We start from the raw sequence: 22188 nt of genomic DNA on the forward strand, positions 1-22188 counted from the left end.
ATAATATTTTTCTCTGACTTTTGTAGAACTCTTTTCTTTTTCTGTACATCAAAATGTTTCTTTTTTTTTTCTTTTTCTTTCAAACAAAAGTTTAGTTTTGCTTTTTTTTTCTCTATTTATTCAAAAGTTTAGTTTAGTTTTTCTTTTTTTTTCGTTTATTTAAAAGTGTTTTTTATTTATCCAAATTTATTGTTTAGTTTTTTATGTTCATTCAAAAGTCTAACTCTATTTTTGAGTTTTTTTTTAGTTTTCTATTATTGGTTGTTTTTGTTGCTATGTCAACTTATAATTTATTTATATAACAGGATAAATAAGTCTCCGTGTGTACGTCTTTTCTAATTACTGTTTTTAGATCTCTTTCCTCACAGTACGTTGTGTGCATCTGAAGCTTTACTTAGTGATATTTCGCCTTTTTTGATTTGTTCAACTGCAAATTTATGTTCTCTTCTGTTTAAGTTGTTTGCGTTTTACGAGTGTAAGTATGTGAGCCATTTTGATTTAAAAACTTTTAGCAAATGTTATCACATTTATTTACGTTTTAACTGTTAATTTAACCTTTGACCACTTTAATGCATATGTGTAAGCAATCAGCATGTTTACTATTTCCCCGATAAACTTTTTCTCGATGTTACGCTCACTTTTTTCCTGAACAAGCAAATTCAATTTTGAAAAGATAATCTTGATCGTCATAAAATTTTTATTTGAATTAAGTTTTTAAAAAATTTCTAAAAATAATTTTCACAATTTTAGAAAGTGCAGGAAATTCTCTACAATACTGCGCTACACCATTTTTGGTGCAAATTACTTACAGAATTTTATGCAGCTTTAAAATTTAAAAATTTGACAAAACAAAATTTCACTAAACTACAAACAAAACTTTTTAGCTCCGGTGACCCTTTTAACGAATACAAATAATTGCTGGATTTCAAAACACTGGTTTATTTCCATTTGATATCAGCAAAATTGACCAATCAAAGTTGCTAATTGTTCGCTTTTTTTTTGTTTGCTCTTTTTTTGTTTAATTTTTTTGCTGTTTCCCCTGGTTTATTCTAATTTTTCTAATATTAATAGGGAATTCAATTTCATAAATATTACATAAAATAGTTTGTAAGTATTAAATCTCTTTTAGCGACAAAATTGTTGAAATTAAAAACAAAAATTAGAACTGTTCTAGCAACATTAAGTTTCTTAAAATCACACACTTATTTAAAATCACACACTGTTCCGAATAATGACTTTCCACCCAACCTTTCTGACCTAGAGTAACCCTCTGGAGGGTTGATAGATAGATACAAACCTAGATTATCAAAAAAATACTTGTACTTTGGTACCTTAACGTCCGAGAGAGATATATGCATTTAATGTTTTTGGTGTTACAGAAGGTCCATTTAGAGTAATGTAGGATTCCTTGAAGCTTTGGATTTTTTAAGAGCAGGCTTTGTCAACCTCATTTTTAAAGCAAGACATAACAATTGCACTGAACTTTTGAAGCAGCTTTATTTTTTTCAAGAGCTTTCTGCAATCTGGTCCACTGACACCATAGTATTGCTTGATTTAAATGTAAAGTACAGCCAGTCCCTTGTTAGTGTTAGAACATGAATCTTTAATTGATTTAAGCAGATAGTTTACAACTTCCAATAATAGATGGTGCTCAATTGGAGGAGTAAGGTCAAAAATGAGAGAAACATCATGGATGCTTATAATTCGAGAATGAAAAGTGTTATTAAAACTTTTTACTTTTTGTAATTTCCACTAGAAGAGTCATATGTTTCATAGTTTTTTTTGACAGAAGCAAAAGTTCTCCTCAGTTTGCAAACTGTTAAATATTGAAGCCGATTTCTGGACTCTAGAATTTGAGATGTCAGTGTTCATTTAAACTTTTGAAAAACAATTTTTTTTCAGCTTCAAGATAATCTTTTTTTTTAAAAAAAAAAAAGGCATTTGGGTCTTAAGGAACCTGTAAATAAAGTACCAAATTTGAGAAAAATTGCCAAACTATCTGAATTAGTAAAAAGAAAAATCACCCTACAAAGAAATTATTTACCTGGAAGAACTGCAAATGCACTGTCTCCTAGCGCTTGTTTAAGTCGTACATGCAATGCGGAAAAGCAACAATTAAAGTAGCAATTAAGAAATGGCTAACACTACAACTGTCTCAGCAGCAACTCTTTCTTGTTGAGGCTTTCACCAAGTTCCTTTGTAGAATAATCGTTGTGATTTTTATCAAATTCCTTTGTAGAGTTGGTATATACATGAGAAATACCTCGACCAATGACAGAAAAGCATTTCATTCATCTTTTGTTTGCAATCTTTTGAGATTTTGGAAACTTGGAAGGTTTTGGAGTTTTGGAGTTTTCAAGAAACTTGGTTTTGTTTTCCCATTATAATCTTGCAATTGAGCAAATTTGGCAATCACAAGTTTTAGCTCAGTCAAAGAGCTGAAGGTTAGTGCTCACTAAAGGTCAGTGCTCTTTGGCTGATTAAATTGAAGTCATAAAGTTGAGGCGAAGTGACTTTCAGACCCTCATTAAATCTTCCAAGAGACAACTTCATGCCTTACAAATTTTAAGAGTGGCCCTAGGGTTTTGAAAATTGATCTGCTATAGAGTAATTTGTGATTTTTATTTCATGTAATAAGTAAGTGTTCTTAAGGACATTTTGAGTCAAAGAAAGCAGATGAATTTTCAGTTTTCTTCATGAGTCTTAACCTTATTTGGGATTTTGTAAACAAAAAGTTTTAAAATATTTTTTGTAAACAAGCTAAATTGATTGTGCTCTTTCTTAGAACTTTTATCCACCTTTGGTTGTTATACCATTAACCAATTAAAGATTTTCGAACATCCGAAGTGCTCTAATTTTAACTTGAAGAAAAATAAATTCCCTATCAAAACGCTAATATTCACCATTTTTTCAACACCGTTGTTCCATAATTCAAAAACCCCTTCCGTCTTTCTGTTATAAAAAAAAAAAAAAAGGGGGGAGGGGGGTGATATGCGAAAGCGCACTGGCGCACAGTGGAAAATAAAGTTGTGTTTCGGACCAAAAATCGATAACTTTTTTGTTACTAAAAATAGAGATTTGAAATTTTGCACAAATGTAAAGTAGTATATGACGCTTCTTGAGAAATACTTTTTATAAAAATTTTTTGTAATACAATATTAAAAATAAATAAATAAAAATCAAAAACTTCAAAATTGGCAGTTTGTTAATTTACACTTTAACACAATGCTTTACAAATGTATGAAAATACCTTAAAATTATTAAAAACGACGAAAAATACATAAAGTGCTTACCTACTAATTATAGAAATATTTAAAACAGTTTCTTAATAACAATTTTTAAATAGTTGCTTTTATGAAATAATGTATAGGTATATTAAGGTGGTACCTGGGTAAAATCAACTTTTTAACAAGAAATTGAAAACTATTAATAGACTTTAGCTCTTTTCTATTAATGAACAAAAAAAATATATAAAACAGTAGCCCAAAAAAAAAATTTAATGATGACGTCATTAATTATGCGCATAATTAGTGTTTTGTTACCCCCAAAACTGCTTATTCTTTCATCTAACATAACTAACTCAAAAAGAGTCAAAACTGCTTGAAAATTTGAACATGAATTTTTTAATGTATTAGGAATGTTGTCTATGAAACAGAATTTTTTAAAACATTTTTAACTTTACCAGGTTGACATTTGAACTTTAAGATATAAAATTAAGGGTAGTTTGGGACCAAAGCATGATAAAAATGAGTTTTAAATAAAAAATAACAAAAATTTGCTTCACAGACAACATTTGTAATATGTTCATCTTTAAACCTGCAAAATTTCAGCCAATTATCTATTTTCTATGAAAAGTTATTTTTTCTGAAAAATTGAGATTTAGCGAGAAAAAAAGCGTTTCTAAGGTCGTTGTTATGAAGCAAGAACCAAACTGCTCTTTAAAAAAAGGCCAAATTTGATTAAAATTAAGAAGATTTTTTACTTTTTGCAAAACGCATATTGAAATAGGTAGATTTAAGAATTCAAAACATTAATTTTGGCATTTTTCAAAATTTTATCAAAAATAGCCGTTTTTTACCCTGGTACCACCTTAAAGGTACTATATCATAACTACATAGGGACTTTCAGTTCCTGAAATCAGTTCGTTGACTTTCAAAAGCTGCAGAGTATCTTCATCAAGTTCTTGCACATTTCACGCAAAGAGTTTATTTGGCTCTTTACTTCATCTACAACGGCTTTAGTTTTCTTGGAAGTCTCTTTGCAGAATTCTATGCATATAGGTCGACAAAAACGAACATATGAAGGTGCCGGATTTTGCCAAACAACTGCGCCAGTTACTTTATTAATTAGTTTGATAGGCACCAAAGAACTAGTAAACAAATTTGCATCAGAAATAAGTTCAGATTCCTCTGGAAGTTTCTACTTGTATTGGCTTTGGCCAGAGGAACCATCACAGCCCCATTTACTATATGAAAGTAAATGCTTGAATTCAATACTGTACACGGAATCTATGGTCAAAATTCTAGCTACAGTATGATCCAATAAATCTTGCAGTTCCAGAATTTTCGGATGTGTGTTCGTAATTTCTATTGCAGAAGATGGTTGATAGCAGGTCTGTTTAATTTCTTGAATTTTACAATATGGTGGAAATATGGAACAGTTTCGTTCATTTGTCACCTTCCTCATGTACAAATATTGTGCTTTTGTTAAATCTAAATCAATAAACACGCTGAGTGCTTCTTCATCAGTTAGCATATTTTTCTGGCTTGCGTTTTCCATAAAACTCGATATTAATTTTTTTTTGTCTTTATCAGCAATCCTTAATGATTCCACAAGTTTTGCTTCTGCTTCTTCTCCTATTGAATGCAACGCCTGAAGATATGTATTAAAGATATGCTCGAATCCATATTCCTTAAGTAACATGGAATTTTTTCTTTTTTTTGCTGGAGTCTGACGAATCTCCATAAGACACGCACGGCCTTCTGCGTTTTTCAAAAGAAGTAGATGGCGTGGAGTCGGTAATTACCTCTTCTGAGTTAGGTAAAGATACACAATATCCAACCAATCACTGTTCTTAGATAAAAAAAGCTTCCTTTTTCCGTGACGCCAGTATCCATCGTTTATTAAAAGACGGAATAATGTTAATACTTGTTAAAATGACAACTTTTAAGTGTTTGAAATGTAAATTATTGCTTTCCTATATTGATGGAGGAAAGACAGTTGAGGCACTGTCAACAATTTTAAAAGAAAATTATCAACTTTCTGAGGACAACTTGTGTTTCATCATTCGCGATATTTAAAGGCAATGTGCCTTTAAATATCGCGAATGATGAAACACAAGTTGTCCTCAGAAAGTTGATAATTTTCTTTTAAAATTGTTGACAGTGCCTCAACTGTCTTTCCTCCATCAATATAGGAAAGCAATAATTTACATTTCAAACACCTAAAAGTTGTCATTTTAACAAGTCACAAAAGTAACTTAAGTAATATTCAATACTCAAACGAGTCGATTTAATTTCCACTGTGAATTTGTTATACTGATATCAATGTTTCAACTCTTTATATATTGGCAGTGTACATTCACCACAAAAGGAGAGCAAAAATAAAAGAATGCCATGGTATCAATAAAAAATTGATAATAAATTAAAAAACATATACCAAGCTATTGTTATAAATGAACAAAATTTGAAACCACGATAAAAAGCGGTTTTCTGTTTTTTTACTTTTATCCCTCTGTTTTCGATAATTTCGGAAACCGCACGTTTCTGCAACTCATTCTTATACATGTTTTTAATAAACACCTAGGCTACAATACTACATTAAATGTAAAGCGTGGGGAAGCGTGGGTAACTACCAAAAGTCTCAGTGAACTTGAAGAATGTTATTTTTTTTCATTTATTTTATTGTTCAAATAATTACTCCTAAACTGAACCATATAAGTAAAAATGTATAATTTTCTTAAAATCTCCATAACATGAGCTTTTCAAAAATGTATAATACTTTATACTTATTCCTAGAAAGTTTTATAGAAAATTAACTTTTAAAGTGATGAAGCGAACAGGTTTGAAATGAACATCCGCAAAAGTAATAAACAATAGGGCTTCAAATCTTTTATTTTTACATAAAATTATGTGAAATTCCTGTATTACAGCAATGATTGACCATTAAACTATTAAATAAAATTGAAATATAATGACAGTAGCGACATTAGTAAAAAACATTTATGATATGCTGTTGCTCTACAATTTTCCACTGTGTGGCGCGTTAATTAAGAGCTTACGATAAGAAAACTGCAACGGCAACTTCTACAATTTATGATAAATATTTGACACTAGGCATGCGCAATGGATGGGATTCCCTGAAATGCCGTTTTAAAACTTTTTACGCAACTTCAAAACGTTGAAATTCGCGTTTTCTGAAAACGGCTTATAAATGGAACAAAGTAGTAGACCGGGGCACGTTGGCCCGCTTTTTTTTCTTTGATTCCTAACTTTTTCGCATTTCGTGTTTTATTTTATTTCTTTATGGGAGAAGGTTGCTAAAACCATATAAAAAAAAAAAATCTTTTGTTAAAAGCTTAAATAAACTTGTGAAAATTTTTAAAATGCTTTATATAAGGTGATGTTCCTTGGGCCAATGTGCCCCTTACTTGGGGTAAGTTGGCCCATGGGTTGGGGCAGATCAGCCCTCAAAATTTACTTACTGTTATTACATTCTTACATAAATTTGCATATTCCCTACATAGTATGAGATTCTAATAAATTTATTAAATACCTAATTGATTTATTAGGCTTAATTCTAATCTAATGTTTTGAAACTGGCTAAAAAGTCTCAATCAGATTAGCGTTTTAACAAAAACATTCTGTCACTGGCATTTTGTTCCATCACAAACAATTTAATATGAATTAAAAAATATGCATGCGTAAACGGGGTACTTTTGCCCACATGGCCAACGTGCGTCGTTTGTGCTGGGTCAACCTGCCCCATCGCCATGTTTAGAGTAAAAGTTACTTTTTTCTTAACCCATCAACTGGTACTGTGTAACATTGTATATTAAATTAATCCTCAGACTTTAAACTTCAAACAAGGTACTTACCTATAGCACTACTGTCGAAGACTAGTGAACACAAACACATCAAGCAAACTGTTCAAAATATACTTCAGCTTATCCAAAATCGATAAAAAGATACAACACTGGCAACTGTGCTCAGATATTAGTGATACTTCTGAGGAATGAGGGGAGGAATGCTGTTGATCTTCCCCTTGATTCCTAGCGCGCAGAAGCGCATAGTCATAGAACTAACTCAAAAGGGCCATCCTGCCCCTAGGGCCAACATGCCCTGGTCTACCCTACTTGCTCCAAAAGTGTAACAAAGTAATTATTTAATTTCTGATACAAATTTAGGATATATACATAAGTATAAATACATAATATATATATATATATATATATATATATATATATATATATATATATATATATATATATATCGAGTATCATATCGAGTAGTCTACATGGGTAGGAAAACCTTTTTAAAAAAATACACAGTGCTTCTACTGGAGTAACTTTTAACCCGTTATAACATTCAAACTCTTGAGTTAGTTGAAGTACATTGAGTAAGCGATATATATCACTACGTAGAAATTTAAATTCACTTTTGCATTCATCATCAGACATGATTTCTAAACAAAATTGCTTATAACTCCGAACCGGTAAATCTAGATTCTTGAACAAATTTAATTTGTACAGTAGTAAAAATTCCTCGTCATCTATGATATTTGATTCTAATTCAAGTAATAAACTATTTCTAACATTTCTTAAAGGAGCCATTTTTAAATTTTTTTTGTTTATTTCAAGATGTTTTCTTTTTTTCGAAGCGGAAATTCTTAACTAATTTTTATTGGAATACCGCAACAGCAAGTCGCAACCGCTCGGTCCAGACCTTTGTAGTCTCCGTTGCCGTTGCAGTTTTCATATCGTAAGCTCTCTATTATTCATGCAAATACAACTTCCAAGTAAATCCAGCAACCCGGACTGCGTTTTTTTCTCTTTAAATTAAATTTTCTTTCCTGTAATTTTTACTTCTTGTTACAAATATATCCACTTTTAGTTATTAGTGCCCATTTCTAATGTTTTGATTGTAAATATTTCCACTTATACTTTCATTTAAAACTCTCTGGTAGGTTAAATGAAGTTTAACAACAACATTACCTTTTGTAAACAGAGTTTAAACAGGATAAGTTGAAACTATTTCATTTCAAAAGTAAAATAGGCGATGCTCATTAAAACGTTGTGTCCACATTCTGGCAAGTAATCTGCAATCTTCTCACGGTTTCCAGATTCCCATCATTGTTTAAATGTTGGCTTTTGCTCAACATCACATGCTTTTATGGTTTGTTGATAATCCTGTTTGAGGGTCAACAAAATTAAAACTGTGGTTAACTGTGCTATATCTAAGCGCTGGTAAGTTTTTATATGGAGTTCAAATATCATCTTAGACTGTTGAACCTGGAATTATCCATTAGTGTATGATTGGCATTAAATTTGCAGCCTTACGATATTCGGCGGTTATGAGTCGGGAAAAAAATAAAAGGTTTTTAATTCCTCCTGGAATTAAAAACCTTTTATTTTTTTCCCGACTCATAACCGCCGAATATCCATTGCTTAGTACACTAGTCAAATGTAATACGTTTAGGTTAAAAAGTTGATTAATAATTAGGTATACATCCTGATGAGAACTAACTATTTCAGAGGTTCGGCAAATTTTTCCCTATCCTCTGTATTATATATATATATATATATATATATATATATATATATATATATATATATATATATATATATATATATATATATATATATATATTCAAGATTCAAGATATCTACATCAAGTTGTAATTTGATTCATTATTTAAAATTAAATTGACATTTTTTATGAATGATATACATATTAAATAAATTTGTTAAATATTAAAATAAAAAATTTATGTATTAGGATGTTTTAAATATGTACTTTAATGAATCTGAAATTGCAAACAATGTTATTAAAAAATTTTACTTTATTTTTTATCAAAGAATTGGACTTGGAATATTACATTCCTATACTAAGACAGATATTGTAACCCTGTGAAAAAACTGTGAATTAATAGTTTGTATAAAAGTAAGTTTACTTATTCAAACATAAAACAGATTTCAAAAGTTAGATTTTAGGTTTAAAAATAGTAGAATAAGTCTTTTCCAAATTTATGAAAGAAATACAGCAAGTTCAAAACATTTGGGTGAAACTATGACACTGTTGATAGGTGGGACTCCATCAGTATATAGATTGGAAAGAAGCCAACCATAAAAACTATTTCAAGGCAAACTTTCTATAATATAAAGAGAAAGCACAAACTGTTGGATTGTACAATAAATTCAATTGCAATGGATTGTTGAAAAAATCTGGGTAGGTTGAGGTAAAAGCTTCCAAGAAAATGTAGATATGTTCACATGCTCTTGATGATTGCTACACAGTAGAAAATATGGAGTTTAAATTTTAAAAAAATATTTGGAAATAAATCTTGCACTCTTTTATTAAAGATCTAGTTTATATAAAGATTCAAAATTACTTGTTGATCATGTTTGCGCTGTTAGGGGACTAGAGACAGATAAAGTTATATCTGTGTGGCAATAGATGGCAGTTACAGATCCTTGAAAGTTTTAATGAATGTTCTTAATATGGAATTATGTAACTACAGCTCTACAAGAATGCAATACATCCATGTTTATCTGATGAAGCTTGAGATTTGCATGTACTTTATGTAATTCCTCCACTATAAATTTTATGAAAAGGTATCAAATTTCTTAAAGAAATTTGTTATCTATTTGTAAATTTTATTCTTGTTTTAGAACGTAGAAAAATTTTTATAAAAGTTATTTTAGATGACTTTTTTCAGAGGAGGTGGGCAAATTTGCCCTAATCCCCTAAAAAATTGGTTATCTAATCATGATGTACATCAAATAGTGTGTTCACTTCAAAGTTGAGTCTGTTTCTTTAGTTCTTAGTAACATAAAATTGAAATTTCTGAAGTAATCAACTTTTCAACTTAAGCTTACTACATTTGACTTGTAAATACCACACTAAGCAATCAACTCCATACATTCTTTTTGAAAAAAGGAATTCATCAAATCTGCTGGAGAAAGTCTACCCCAGTGTATTCATAATCTGAAACTATTTCACTTTTTAAGAAACAAAGAAACAATATTGAAATCAATAACAAATGATTTAAATGTGTGGAATGACAAAAGTTATAAAAGTAAACACTAATATATCTATATATGTGTATATTTATATAACCACATTCAAATTCATTTTGTTTTTAAATTATCTAATCTAGTTTCTGTAAACAAAGTACAATGGGCACAGGTTGCTCTCTACCTTTACCTGATCTACCTACACCAAATTACATGTCAATAGTAATCAGTGGTGTGGATACATTTATTTTGCTATATTCTGGTAAATGTATTATATGTGTCTATTTTTTATACATAAACTTAACAAAGAGTTAAATTACTGTCAGATTGCTGATTTGTTTGATATATATTTGATTTTTTTTTCTTAGGAAAAAATGAATTGGATGCTGTTCGAACATCAATTCAGCAAAATTGGTCAAAAGGAATACAACTTGAAAAGGCCGAGATGAATGACCCTACTAATGTCAGTTCACCTAAAGCGTATTCTTTTAAGCTCTTAGGCTCACCTTTTGGGCTTACAACATCCAAAGCTGAAGCTATACAAGTTAGACGAATGTGTGGTGCTATTTTGCAGGGTTTAAGAAATATGGGATGGCAGGTGAGTTATTAAAAAAGCTTTAATTCATATTTATTGCTTGTAGTAGATAGGCATCATAACTGTTTGTTTCAATTTTAAGGTCAATTTTTGTTTTATTTTGATTTAGCTACTTGTATCAAGTGATTTGAGTAGATCACTTGATCTATCAACTTGGTATTTTCAACAACAATTTGTTCAGTTTGATACTCAAAAAATCTTAGAAGTTGGACTGTCTTCAACAGACAAGTTACAAGTACTGTTCTCTTTTATAAATTTTAACATAGTGTCTTGCAGCATTATATAGCATGTAAACATAAAACATTAGATTTTAAAGAATGCCTTTATGTGGTACAAAGGCATAATAGTAAAAACAATTTGTTCACAAATTTAATGAATATTGATATTGTTTAGAGGTTCTGAGATTCTGAGAATTTGAATGTTTTAAGAAGAATATTTTACAACTGTTGTTTATTTTATTATGAATTTATTAACAATAGTAAGATGTCCTGTATATTCTAAAAAGCTGTTTATTTGTTTAAACATTTTTTGCTGTCATTTTTTAAAGATTTTTTTAGCTACTATTGATTTTTTATTTACTTATCAATCAAGTTCTCAATATTTCTTAGGTTTTTAAATTTGTAATAAAGTTTCAAACAGTTGACAAGTGTCACCTGTGGAATGACAAAAGAGTTAAAACAGAATTGTTAACTTTCTATGTAATCTTCTTTAATTGAAGATTACATAGAAAGTTAACAATTGCTAAACCCCTAACTAATTTAGTTTTCACTCTCAAATTTTAGTTTCTAGTTTCTAAGTAACATGAACATTTTTTTAAACTACATTTTACATAAAGTGGTAAAAACTTGGAGCTTTTTTAAAAATACAGAATATAATTTCTAGTAATCCGGAACTGTTTAAAACTTTTTTGTCAATTAAAAGTTTTAAGTACAAACATTTTGAATTTTGAAATAAGCATCTATAAATAGAAATTTACAATATCCCCCTCAACCCCATGATCCATTTAAATCAATTTATTTAAACTGGTTTAAATTCTACTTAAAAAATCAACTAAGGTATTTTTTAAATGTTACTGCACGTAATAAATTATTTATAAACATTTTCTAAAATTTAGAAATTTTTCTTTTAGATTGTGGACTGCCCTCCTAATATCTTCCAAGTTATAAAAAATATTGTCAGTCAAACATGGGTGAGGGGAATTCAAGCAGAATCACAGATAGATCAGTTTACCTATGAAGTATAAAAATGTTTTTTTTTATTTCTTTTTCTTTGATGTTATAATTTCCTAGATGAGTCTTACTATGTGGTTATAGTGTGAGATTTAAATGATTTTTATGTAATTTTTTTGTAATAATATTTATATGGAATTATCACTAAAATATTGATTTCACAGACATTTTTTGACAATCAAATTATATTATTTCTGATATACCTGCAAAAGCAATGTTTGTCTCTTTTTAATCAAGCAAAAATTCCCAACTGAAAGTGTTTCACGGATCGTCATACATTCCATGCTCAAGTATTGATTTTTATGTGATGTAGCAGAATTTGCAATAAAGTTAATGGTAATAAAAAATTTGAAAACTTTTAAAAAATGTTTCTTTTAGATAAAGCTTCATGGTAACCCTTGGTCATTTGTTGACAAAGCTGAATCCTGTTCCTCAAGGTTTATGATTAAAGAAATTGTTACAGAGCTTTCTAAACAACAATGGCATTTATATGGAAACAGCAACTTGAAATCTACTGCAGATACTTTGTTTTTTCGATTTGACCAAAATCTTCCATGTATGTTTTTTTTTTTTACTTTGATAACATTGGAGTTGCTCATGAGTATTTTCTCATTTTTGTTACTGATTTTTTTAGTATTTTGTTTTCCTAATTTTGAATAAGAATATTTTAAATAACATTTCTTATATATGCTTAAAGTCAACATACTGCTTAAACTAAATAATCTATTATGCTAAAATTGACATAACAGAGAATGTTTGACATGCTAAACTAATTTTAAATGCATACAAAAATAGTTATTTAAAGTTAAATTTTATTCATAGTTGGTGAGCAGTTCATGATCATTAGCTTAAATCAGACAGATCGAATTCGCTTAATTCATTGCGAAGATAGTTTAATCACTCTGATTGAGAATACTATCAGACAATGGTGGCACTTAGGAATACAAGAAGTATTCGATGAACGTCCTTTTTGCTATGAGATAAAACTCAGAGGAAATCCATGGTGGGCTGATGGTAATTCTTTGTCTTGAGTTGTTGTTAGTGATGGCAGTCTAAATGAATCAAGTTTAGAGTATCATTAACAGTAGGTTTAAAAATTAATTGCTAAACAAAATAAAAAAATTGAAATAAAAAAAGAAATGTTATCCAGGCTATGTTTTAGAATAAATATGACTAGACTTTTTTTCGTGTTACATGTATTTCACAGGCTTGAAAGATTGGTGCTCAGTACTAAAAACTAATTTTCAAAAGTCTTAAAGAAATAAAGATTAAAAAACTGTCTATATTTTAGTGAAGAAACTTTTCTATAATAGTACAAAAGTATTTTTCATAAATTGATTAGACACAAAAAATATGTAGACAAAAAATAGTAAAATTTGCTATGCCTAAAATTTGTAAAACTTGCTAGAGGTAAAAGTTTGAAAATATTTTCATTAATTTTATCTAAATAATTTATTAATAATTAAATCCATTGTGTCAACAATTTTTTATTTATTTCAGGACTTGTTAGTATCAGACAATCAATTCACCAAAAACCGGTTTTGATAAAAAAAAATTTAACTATTTTTAACAAAGTCTTAACTATTTAAATTTTTAAAGTATGAAAATGAATCACTGATTTCAAGTGAGATATTTAATTCATAACGGAATCAAATGATTTTTAAAAAATTTAGCAATGACATTTCTTCAAAGTTTTATTTTGTCCTAGATTTTTTGGCTTTAGACTTTTTAGTTCCAGGTTTATGAATAAAATACATTTTCAGTTCTTAAATTTGTTTATGGACTTAAATTTCAATATCTTTTAAATTCTGTCTAGCATGGTACGCTGAAAGATGATTTCCCATATGCAATCTAAGTCATAAGATAAACAATAAAGTTGATTTATCTTATAATGATTTAGATTATATATGGGAAATGGTTGTAAAAACCTTTTTAACTCCCAAAATACTGAAATATTTTTCAGTATATTGTATTTACCATTAGCATTTTAAATTTTTCTTTTTTTTTTTTTTTTTTTTTGATTATTTCAGTATGTTGTAAACTTTTAATTACATCTTTTATTGTTAACAAAAAATATTGAAATCCCTGCTCAATATTACTTATTTGTTGTGTGAGAAAAAAATGTTTTTAGGGTCGTTTTGCTTTTAAGCAAAGACTAAACTATTTAATTTGATGGAGAAGGGTCAAGATATTGACTGATTTTCATGAATTTTTAAATATAGTTATGTGTACCCTATTAGAGAAAAAGTTGTGTAAATGTTTTCTACGTATCTTAACAAACAAGTATTTTCTTAGTGGTGGCTTTGGAAATTTATCATCAGTAATATTGTAATTTTCAATATGCTTTTGACAGTTTTGAACAGATTTTTTAGAACACCCTTATTTGCACAAAACTAGAGAAATGTTAAGTCCATTCAATAACATAATCAACATTATTTTTCTTTTTTCTACAGAGTTGTATTTCAATGTATGCTAACCAAGTACTCCTAACTGTATTTTGTGATTTAGCTAATAACTATTTACATTAAATTTCTTTATTACTTAAATAAAGGTAATCATTAAAAAAATATGTAAAGAGCCTTTATAGCAGGAAAATGGTAGAAAAAAATGTTTTCTACAAATATCTTATTAGATAAATATTTCTAATGTGTTTGTATGCTAAGTAGTTAAGTGTCTTTTTCTTTTAAAATGATTTTAAAAAACCTTAAAAGCTCACAATATAATTACCATTTACCTTTATTTATATAGTGAACATTTATGATTGTACATATATGTACAAATAAAAATGCAAATTTTGTGGAATAATATCTATACAGTGGGTTGCACAAATAGAGTCAGTTGATTTTTAGTACGATTTTTTTTATGCTTTTTTTTAAATTTAAAGCAAACAAAAAACTAATAATTTAAATTGTTTTAAATTTTATTAACAGTGGTATTACAAACAAAATAAGAAAAAAATTTTTTTAAAAAAAAAAAAAGTTTAAGATTTTTATGAGAAATACATACTGTTAAAAAAACAAACAAAAAAAACAGAGCAAAAATATAGAGTCAGAGTGCATTTTAGTATTTTTTATGCGCACCACAAACTTTCACACATGCATGAAAATGTCTAGGCATAAATTCAACTAGTCAGATGCAAAATTCTCTTGGAAATTCTTTCCAATACTTTTCTAAGGCCTGCTTGTGAGCTGTTGCGCTATCATGCTGAAAAATTCATTGTTGTCATTTTCTGTAAAAAGCTTTAGCTGTTGGCAAAAGTTTATTTTCGAAGGTATTTTTGTAGTTCTACTGGTTAATCCTGCTGTTTTAATTGTTGTATGACCCTGTTCCTTGATGGGAGAAGCATCCCCATATTCCGACTGATCCTGCTCCGCCTTGTATCCTTGGTACACAAAAATGTTCTTTGAACTTTTCACCGGCCAGCCTCTTGATGATTAATCTTGACCTGCGATTTATCAGCTCAAATTTGGATTCGTTGCTAAAAATGACTTTGGCCCAGTCTTCTACAGACCAGCAAAGTCTTTCTCTATCCCACTTTAATCTTTTTAGGTGATCTGAGACACGCAAAAGTGGTTTTCGAGCAGTGATATTGCAATCTAGGCCTTTCTTATTTACGCATCTTTATACAGTTAGAGTTAGTTAAGGTTAGTTAGTCCATCTACTAACACTAACACTTACCAGGCTTATTTGTGAACCCTTCAGCAAGTTCGCAGTAAGAAATTTTAGGGTCATGTCTTACCTTCCGATAGAGATAACTTTGGTCTCTTGAAGTTGACTTTAAAGGCCTACCAAGCCTTGGTAAATCTTTGACATTATCTAGCTCATGGTTTTTCCATTCGAACATTGCACATTCGAGCTATTTCTCGTTGGCTTTATGTTTTATCTTTTAGCAGACTTACAATTTGCCGTCGAACTTTGTCTAAAACAGCTTTTCTGCCCATTTTTGTCTTTTTACTTTACCAAATAATTACCAATGCGATTAACTCAAGATGTAAAAATGTAAACTTAATTTTATTTTTGCAAGAATGTTTATATAGTTCGAAAGAAATCAACCACCAACTTTTAGATTGCTCAGATAACATTTCGTTGAGATATTTCAACATAAGTCGTTAAAATTTGAGTTGACTCTTTATTTTTGCTACATTAGAAATACAGGTATGTTCTAATTGAATTAAAAATTTCTCAAGACTGGTTAACCTAACGAGTTCAAATTATATACCATTCGATAGAGAATCAATTAATTAACACATGTAATACGCTTTTAATCATATTATTTAAATGGTTTCAAAGATAATTTTGAAAAAAACAAAACTTTTGCATAAAAAACTAGTGACTCTATATTTATGCAACCCACTGTACACTGTATTTTTTATTAAACTGTTTTGCATATATAGCTCAAAAATGTAATATACAGTATTGGCCATTAACAACAATCCATTATTTTATTGTAGTAAGAATGTAAGTTTGAAATTAAGTATTTTAAAAATTAAAAGATTTTTTCTTTAATTTTTTTTTGTTGAAATAAATCAAATGATGAATTAAAATATAAATTTGATATAAAATAATAATAAATAAATAAATTAAAAACTAAAATATTGAAATGAAAACAAGTGTTCATATGCATAAAAAAAAATTGTGGCCAAGATAAACAAACCACAACAACAAAATTAACAAATCATAAAACAAAATTTACAAAACACAAAAAAATAAAAATAAAAAAATAAATAAAAATAAATAAATATTTTGTTGACAATCATTTAGCTTTTAAGCATTTATTAATGTTTCAACATGGAGTTCACTAAATTCTGAGTAATATTTTTTGGAACATTATTCAGTAATTTTGTTACTTCTTTTAGCTGGTCCAGATCTTTTATTTCACTTTTACCAAAATTGTGGTCTAACCAAGACCACAAAGTTTCTATGCAATTGAGATCTGGACTATAGGCAGGCCAAGACATGATTTTAATGTTGTTTTCTTCTAACGAATGCTTGCAAATCTTAGCAGTATGACATGAAGGATTATCTCGTTGGAAGATAATTCCCATATCTTTTTGGAAAATGCCAATTGAAGGCATCAAATAAATATCCAATATGTCTAAATATCTTTGAGAATCAAGCCCTCCATTGAATAGTTTGAAACATCTGACACCTTCATAGTTCATTCAGGTCCAGATGCCTACACTGCCACTACCTTGTTTTCTATACATAAAACAACCTGGTGCATTTTTTCATGTGGCAATCTTCTCAGCATTACTCAGTTTTTCCTTGAATCAACCTCAACATTCCTTTCATTGCTGAAAAGAACCTTGTGCCAAATGCTCTTAGACCAAATTCTATGGGCTAAGCAATGGTTTTTTCTTGCTTTCTGATGTTTTTTTGATAGACATAGTTTTTTGCAAACAGCTTATCACATGTAATTTTGTTTTTGTAGTACTCTTCTAATTGTTCAAGTACTAGCAACAACACCAGAAATTACTTGCCATTTTCGACTGAGATCAGTAGATGATAACTTTCAATTTTTTTTCATTATGCGAATAAGTGAATGTTCATTTCTTTCATTTGAAACCCAGGGTCTTCTGGGACATTGAAGATTTTCAATTGTATTCATGGTATTAGTTGATTATTCTACTAACAGTTGCATGTGTTTAAATATTTCACAATTTTTCTCATTGAGAGGTTTTGTTCATTGATTGCAATGATTTTACATTTTGTCACATTGTCAATAGTTTTTCCAGTCACTTTGATTGTTTTATTGCTAAAATGTTGTAGTTAATTAGATACTATTTTTATATTTCCTTTTACACAAATTTTTCAAATATTTATAAAATTTTAAATAAAAGTTCTCTAATGATCATTATTAATTCACAAATAAGTTCCAAGTTTTACTCAAATTCAAATGCAATTTTAAAGGAAGTGTGAATTAATAGAGTGAATTTTGGCCATTATAATTATTTTAGATTTAAAGAGATATGTGTAAAAAAAAAACAAGATAATTAGTACATCGATTAATATTTTTATGAATATCTATATTTATTTGAAATAAAATATATGCTCATCAATTAACACTTTTTATATTTTAAAAGAGTCAACAAACATTGATTTATTTGTCAAAGTTAAATGATATAAAAAAAAAAATGTGATGGATTGTTATTAATGGCTGATGCTGTGTATGCAAAACAGTTCAATAATGCAAATCAAAGTGCAATCAAGAGGGAAAAAAGTTTAAAAGTTGAGATTATGATTTTTACATTTAAGATCTTGTAGGTTATTCCCCAATAGGATGTCATTTAGGTTGCATGTTAGGGTTGGAGCCATTTTATAAATTTTTCTTATAATGTTACTGTATGACATGTTGTTTTTCTCTGATTCTAGGTGATGATGCTGTCCGTTCTCGGGTACTAATAGTTCATCTCATGGAAAAAATGGCATCTGTTGGATTCTTTATTACTACAGGTGTAGATGTCTCTCGCAAATTAAATGACAAGTCTTTGTTATTGTTCAAGAGAGGTCAGCCATTGCAAACTCAGTTTTTGTGCGTTTCATTAAATGAAACTGACAAAATTCGGCTTATTAATGCTCCTCAGCATATGATAGAGGCAAGTTAAAATGTTTTTACAATGAATCAATGGTTACATTGTGATTTGTTTCATTTCTGTTGAATGTTTATAAATGTTGTGAAATACCACAATTAAAACTAAGAAAACAATAAAAATTAACAAATAATATTATCAAATACTTGCCATAAAAATTCCATTAATGTTTTAATGCTCCTCAGCATATAATAGAGGTAAGTTAAAATGGTGAATCAGACGCTAAAAGCATCTTTTTCAAAACAAAGAAAGAGTAGGTTTTTATTGTTTTAATAAGCCAAAATTTCAGCAATCTTACACATTGGTGAGAGGATGGGGATGCATTGCCCTCTAAAATACTCCAAATAGCAAAATCCATTTGATTAAATTCTGGTGAAGGAGGCCATAAATCTTTTTCCTAGAATCCTGTCATATTATCCTTGCACCAATCTTGAGCAACATTTGCAGTATGAGATGTAGTTCTGTTTTGTTTGAGAGTGATGCCAGTCTCTTTAAACATCCTATTGACCCAAGGAATCAATTACTCTTTTATCAATTTCAAATAAACATGTTGGTTTTTTTTTGCCCTCTTTTCAATAAGGGTTTTTTCACTTGTTAAGGTTATACCTACACCCTGTATATTGAGGGTGTAATTATGATACAGCAAGTTTTTTTTGTTTTAAATCCTTTAATTCATTTCAAAAATGTTTTGAGAATAAAAATGATGATGTGTTGTGCAGAGCTTTGCGGAATATTCTCACATCTACGTAATTTACTAAATTTGCTATTAATGTTATTAAGTCATTTATGATTTAACTATTTATCTTGAATTTAGTTGGGGAGATCATTAATAGCTAACCTTTGGTCAATGGGTTTGCAAGAAGAAAAGCAGCTTGGTGATGGGGTTTCTTATCAGGTAAAAAGTATATTCAAATAAAGGACTGATATTCAAATGAAGTACTGATATTCAGATGAAGGACTGTTATCTTTTGTATGGGATTTTACTACAAGTATAACTTTTCTAATAAGTTTCTGTTTTATTTAATATTTAAACAAACTTTTTGGCTTCTAGGCAAAGTTGAAGGGAAACCCATGGTCTTCTGTCTGGAGAGGTGATGGGATTCATGGAAGAGCCTTACTAGTTCACATTCTATACCATTTTACAGCATATGGATGGAGGTTAGTGTGTTCAGCAGATGTGTCTGCAAAATTTGTGCATCAAGAAAATGCACCTGACTATCCTATCGATGTTCATAGCTGGTACTTTATGTATGATGGAGTGATGCATGCTCGTCAGCAACAGTTTGCACAACCACTTTACCCTAGCTGTAATCCACCACCTTATCAATAACTTTTTTCAATATTTTTATAAATCTTTTATCTTTTACAAACATTTTTTTTTTATCCCATTATGTATGCAAATATGTAATATGCAATGTGTGCAATGTTTTTAATGTGTGCAATGTGTGTAATGCATGCAGTGTATACGTTGTACATAATGTACACAATGTATATAATGTAATGTGATGTAATGCAATATAAATATATGTAATGCATTTAACGTGTGTAATGTATCTTACGTATGTTATGTATGTTATGTATGTTATGTAATGTATTTACCGTATTGAATGTATGTATTTATGCATATCTTTGATGGATACTTTTTACTTAATATTTTGAACTTAAATAATCTTTTATGGGTTTTAAGTTTTATGGGCTAAGAATTTATTATTAGAATTATAAACTGTTTGTTTTTTTAACTCTTATTAATTTTGCATATACAATAATAAATTTAATATAAATGGTTAGAATGTTAGAAATAAAAGTTAACGATGGAAGATGAAAATGGTATGAAAAATCAAATCAACAAACAATTTGAATGCACTCAATGCAAACTTTTGTTTAAGTACAATAAGTATCGCAAGCTGGCAGATGTAACAAGTGATCTTCATTTTCTCGAAGATGTATACTATATAGTCAATCCTTTTGAAGGTCCTGCCTCAATGCCATTAGTTCTTGGTTCAGTCTGTTCTATTTGTAAAAGCACTGTTTGTGTGTCATCAAGTTGCAGTGTGTTTTACACAAAGAGATTTTGTCGTAATTGTGTTACAAAGTGTCCAGACTGTTTTCCTAACGAAATCATTAAAGATTTGAAGATAACGTTATGAGACATTTTAACTTTATGAGATTTTAAATCTTGTTTTTGACATTTTCAATTCTTCATGAGTTTCTACGTAATAAAAAAGTTCTTTTTGTTAATTGTGTTTAAATTGTAAAAATAAAATAAAATCCAATGAAGCTGATAGTATATTTCTGAAACTTAAAATTCAATAAAATTCTTAAATGCTTTTAAAGTTTTGACGTCTGTGAACAGTAGTGGAAACCTGGACAGCAAGCTTTTTCTAACAATCTGCCAGAGGTAATCTACCATTAACTAATTAAAACTAACAAGGAGAAGAATCTGTTAGATTAGTTGCCTTTTTAACTGACTCTAACTTTTTGCCTAAAACAGCAATTAGATTCAATACTTAAATATTAGGCTTTACCTTAAGTTTTTCGCATTTTCTTTTCTCTTCTCTTGATCGTATATATCATTTCTCTGCTGTTCCCTACTCGCTGTTTTTTTGTTTTTTTTTTAAAAAACATTTTTGGCTATCACTCATCTGATAAAAGAATGATTTTATGTCAGACGAATATCTCTCGGTCGATACTTGAATTGGTTATTGTAAGAACAAAATATAATTGCGAAAATATTTTCTGAAGTAAAATCATACTTCAATACCTTTTTTTCAATACCTTTTTAATTTTTAACAGGTGCATCAGAGATGCATCATTTCTGCCATCCTAATTTTTTTATTCTTTTTAATTAATCTAGAATGAATATTTAAAGAGAAATGTGTAGAAATTCCTCTAATCTCAAACGAGGAATATACTATGGGCGATCAGACGAACAAAAATCGACTGTCACCAATCCTTTTATTTATGGTTTTATATCAAGAGTAAGTACCGTGGTGTGACCTAACAAAGTCCTATGCTGTAAGAAAGTTCTAATTTAACAAATGATAAATTTTGTATATTATAAAATAATTATTTTGAGAAAACACTTTTTGTTATTTTAACTAAATGTTTTTGAAAAAATTTTCCATAAAAAAATTGACTGGATTGGTTGAGAATTCGGCCTATCAGAGTATTTGTTCTACTGAGATGTAATTATTCAATATAAGTTAATGCCATTTTGCGTCAAAAATTGTATGGTGAAGATTTAGGTTTTTTATTGTAAAAATTTTGTTGTTAAAAAACTATTTTGATCAATAATGGCTCATGAACGTGGTAAGTTTGGAATTTGCATGTAAAAACGATCGATTTACACGTAAAAACTAATATTTTTACGAAAAAGTTGATGTGACTTTGTTTTTTCCTCTTTTTTACCGTATACAAAAGAAAGTCCTAGCTTTAAAAAAATGATTTAATTTTTTATTTTAGGCCCAAAAAGATCTTAAAAACCATATTCACAACAGGATATGGATGAAGCATTGGATAAAATAAAAAAGAAGACTATGA

At 28.9% G+C, this 22188-nt stretch overlaps 2 protein-coding genes across 13 annotated transcripts; both read left to right on the plus strand.

The window, feature by feature from the left end:
- The first annotated feature begins 361 nt into the window (after nucleotides 1-361).
- On the plus strand, nucleotides 362-20371 carry LOC145183007 (uncharacterized). 12 transcript variants are annotated; one of them, XM_090084368.1, is made up of 10 exons: nucleotides 362-475; nucleotides 10378-10496; nucleotides 10603-10832; nucleotides 10939-11064; nucleotides 11959-12066; nucleotides 12437-12614; nucleotides 12881-13072; nucleotides 18431-18654; nucleotides 19463-19543; nucleotides 19700-20371. In XM_090084368.1, exons 2-10 carry the CDS (start codon nucleotides 10397-10399, stop codon nucleotides 19976-19978), a joined length of 1518 nt encoding a protein of 505 aa, XP_089940494.1. In that variant the 5' UTR covers nucleotides 362-475; nucleotides 10378-10396; the 3' UTR covers nucleotides 19979-20371. The 12 variants fall into 12 exon arrangements, 6 of the variants coding, with proteins under 6 accessions (XP_089940494.1, XP_089940498.1, XP_089940496.1 ...); XR_016451577.1 differs by having other exon boundaries at nucleotides 380-475; nucleotides 12881-13142; XR_016451576.1 differs by lacking the exon at nucleotides 362-475 and adding an exon at nucleotides 8165-8464 and having other exon boundaries at nucleotides 12881-13142.
- An 88-nt stretch (nucleotides 20372-20459) lies between these two features.
- Nucleotides 20460-20953, plus strand: LOC149889948 (cysteine-rich DPF motif domain-containing protein 1-like). The gene has a single exon (XM_090084385.1). It carries the CDS (start codon nucleotides 20460-20462, stop codon nucleotides 20793-20795), a length of 336 nt encoding a protein of 111 aa, XP_089940511.1. The 3' UTR covers nucleotides 20796-20953.
- Nucleotides 20954-22188: the final 1235 nt, after the last annotated feature.

The sequence above is a fragment of the Hydra viridissima genome, unplaced genomic scaffold (assembly GCF_058129835.1).
Source record: "Hydra viridissima isolate aposymbiotic clone 2 unplaced genomic scaffold, HvirCarnegie_v1 scaffold_4, whole genome shotgun sequence".
Classification (NCBI taxonomy): domain Eukaryota; kingdom Metazoa; phylum Cnidaria; class Hydrozoa; order Anthoathecata; family Hydridae; genus Hydra; species Hydra viridissima.

Bases quoted from the DNA above. Each gene is read 5' to 3' on its own strand.
- LOC145183007 (XM_090084366.1), top strand. The intron at 11,065-11,958 runs GTACTGTTCTCT...TTTTTCTTTTAG, and splicing joins CTTCAACAGACAAGTTACAA to ATTGTGGACTGCCCTCCTAA. The intron at 18,655-19,462 runs GCAAGTTAAAAT...TCTTGAATTTAG, and splicing joins CTCCTCAGCATATGATAGAG to TTGGGGAGATCATTAATAGC.
- LOC149889948 (XM_090084385.1), top strand. From the start codon at position 20,460: ATGGAAGATGAAAATGGTATGAAAAATCAAATCAACAAACAATTTGAA.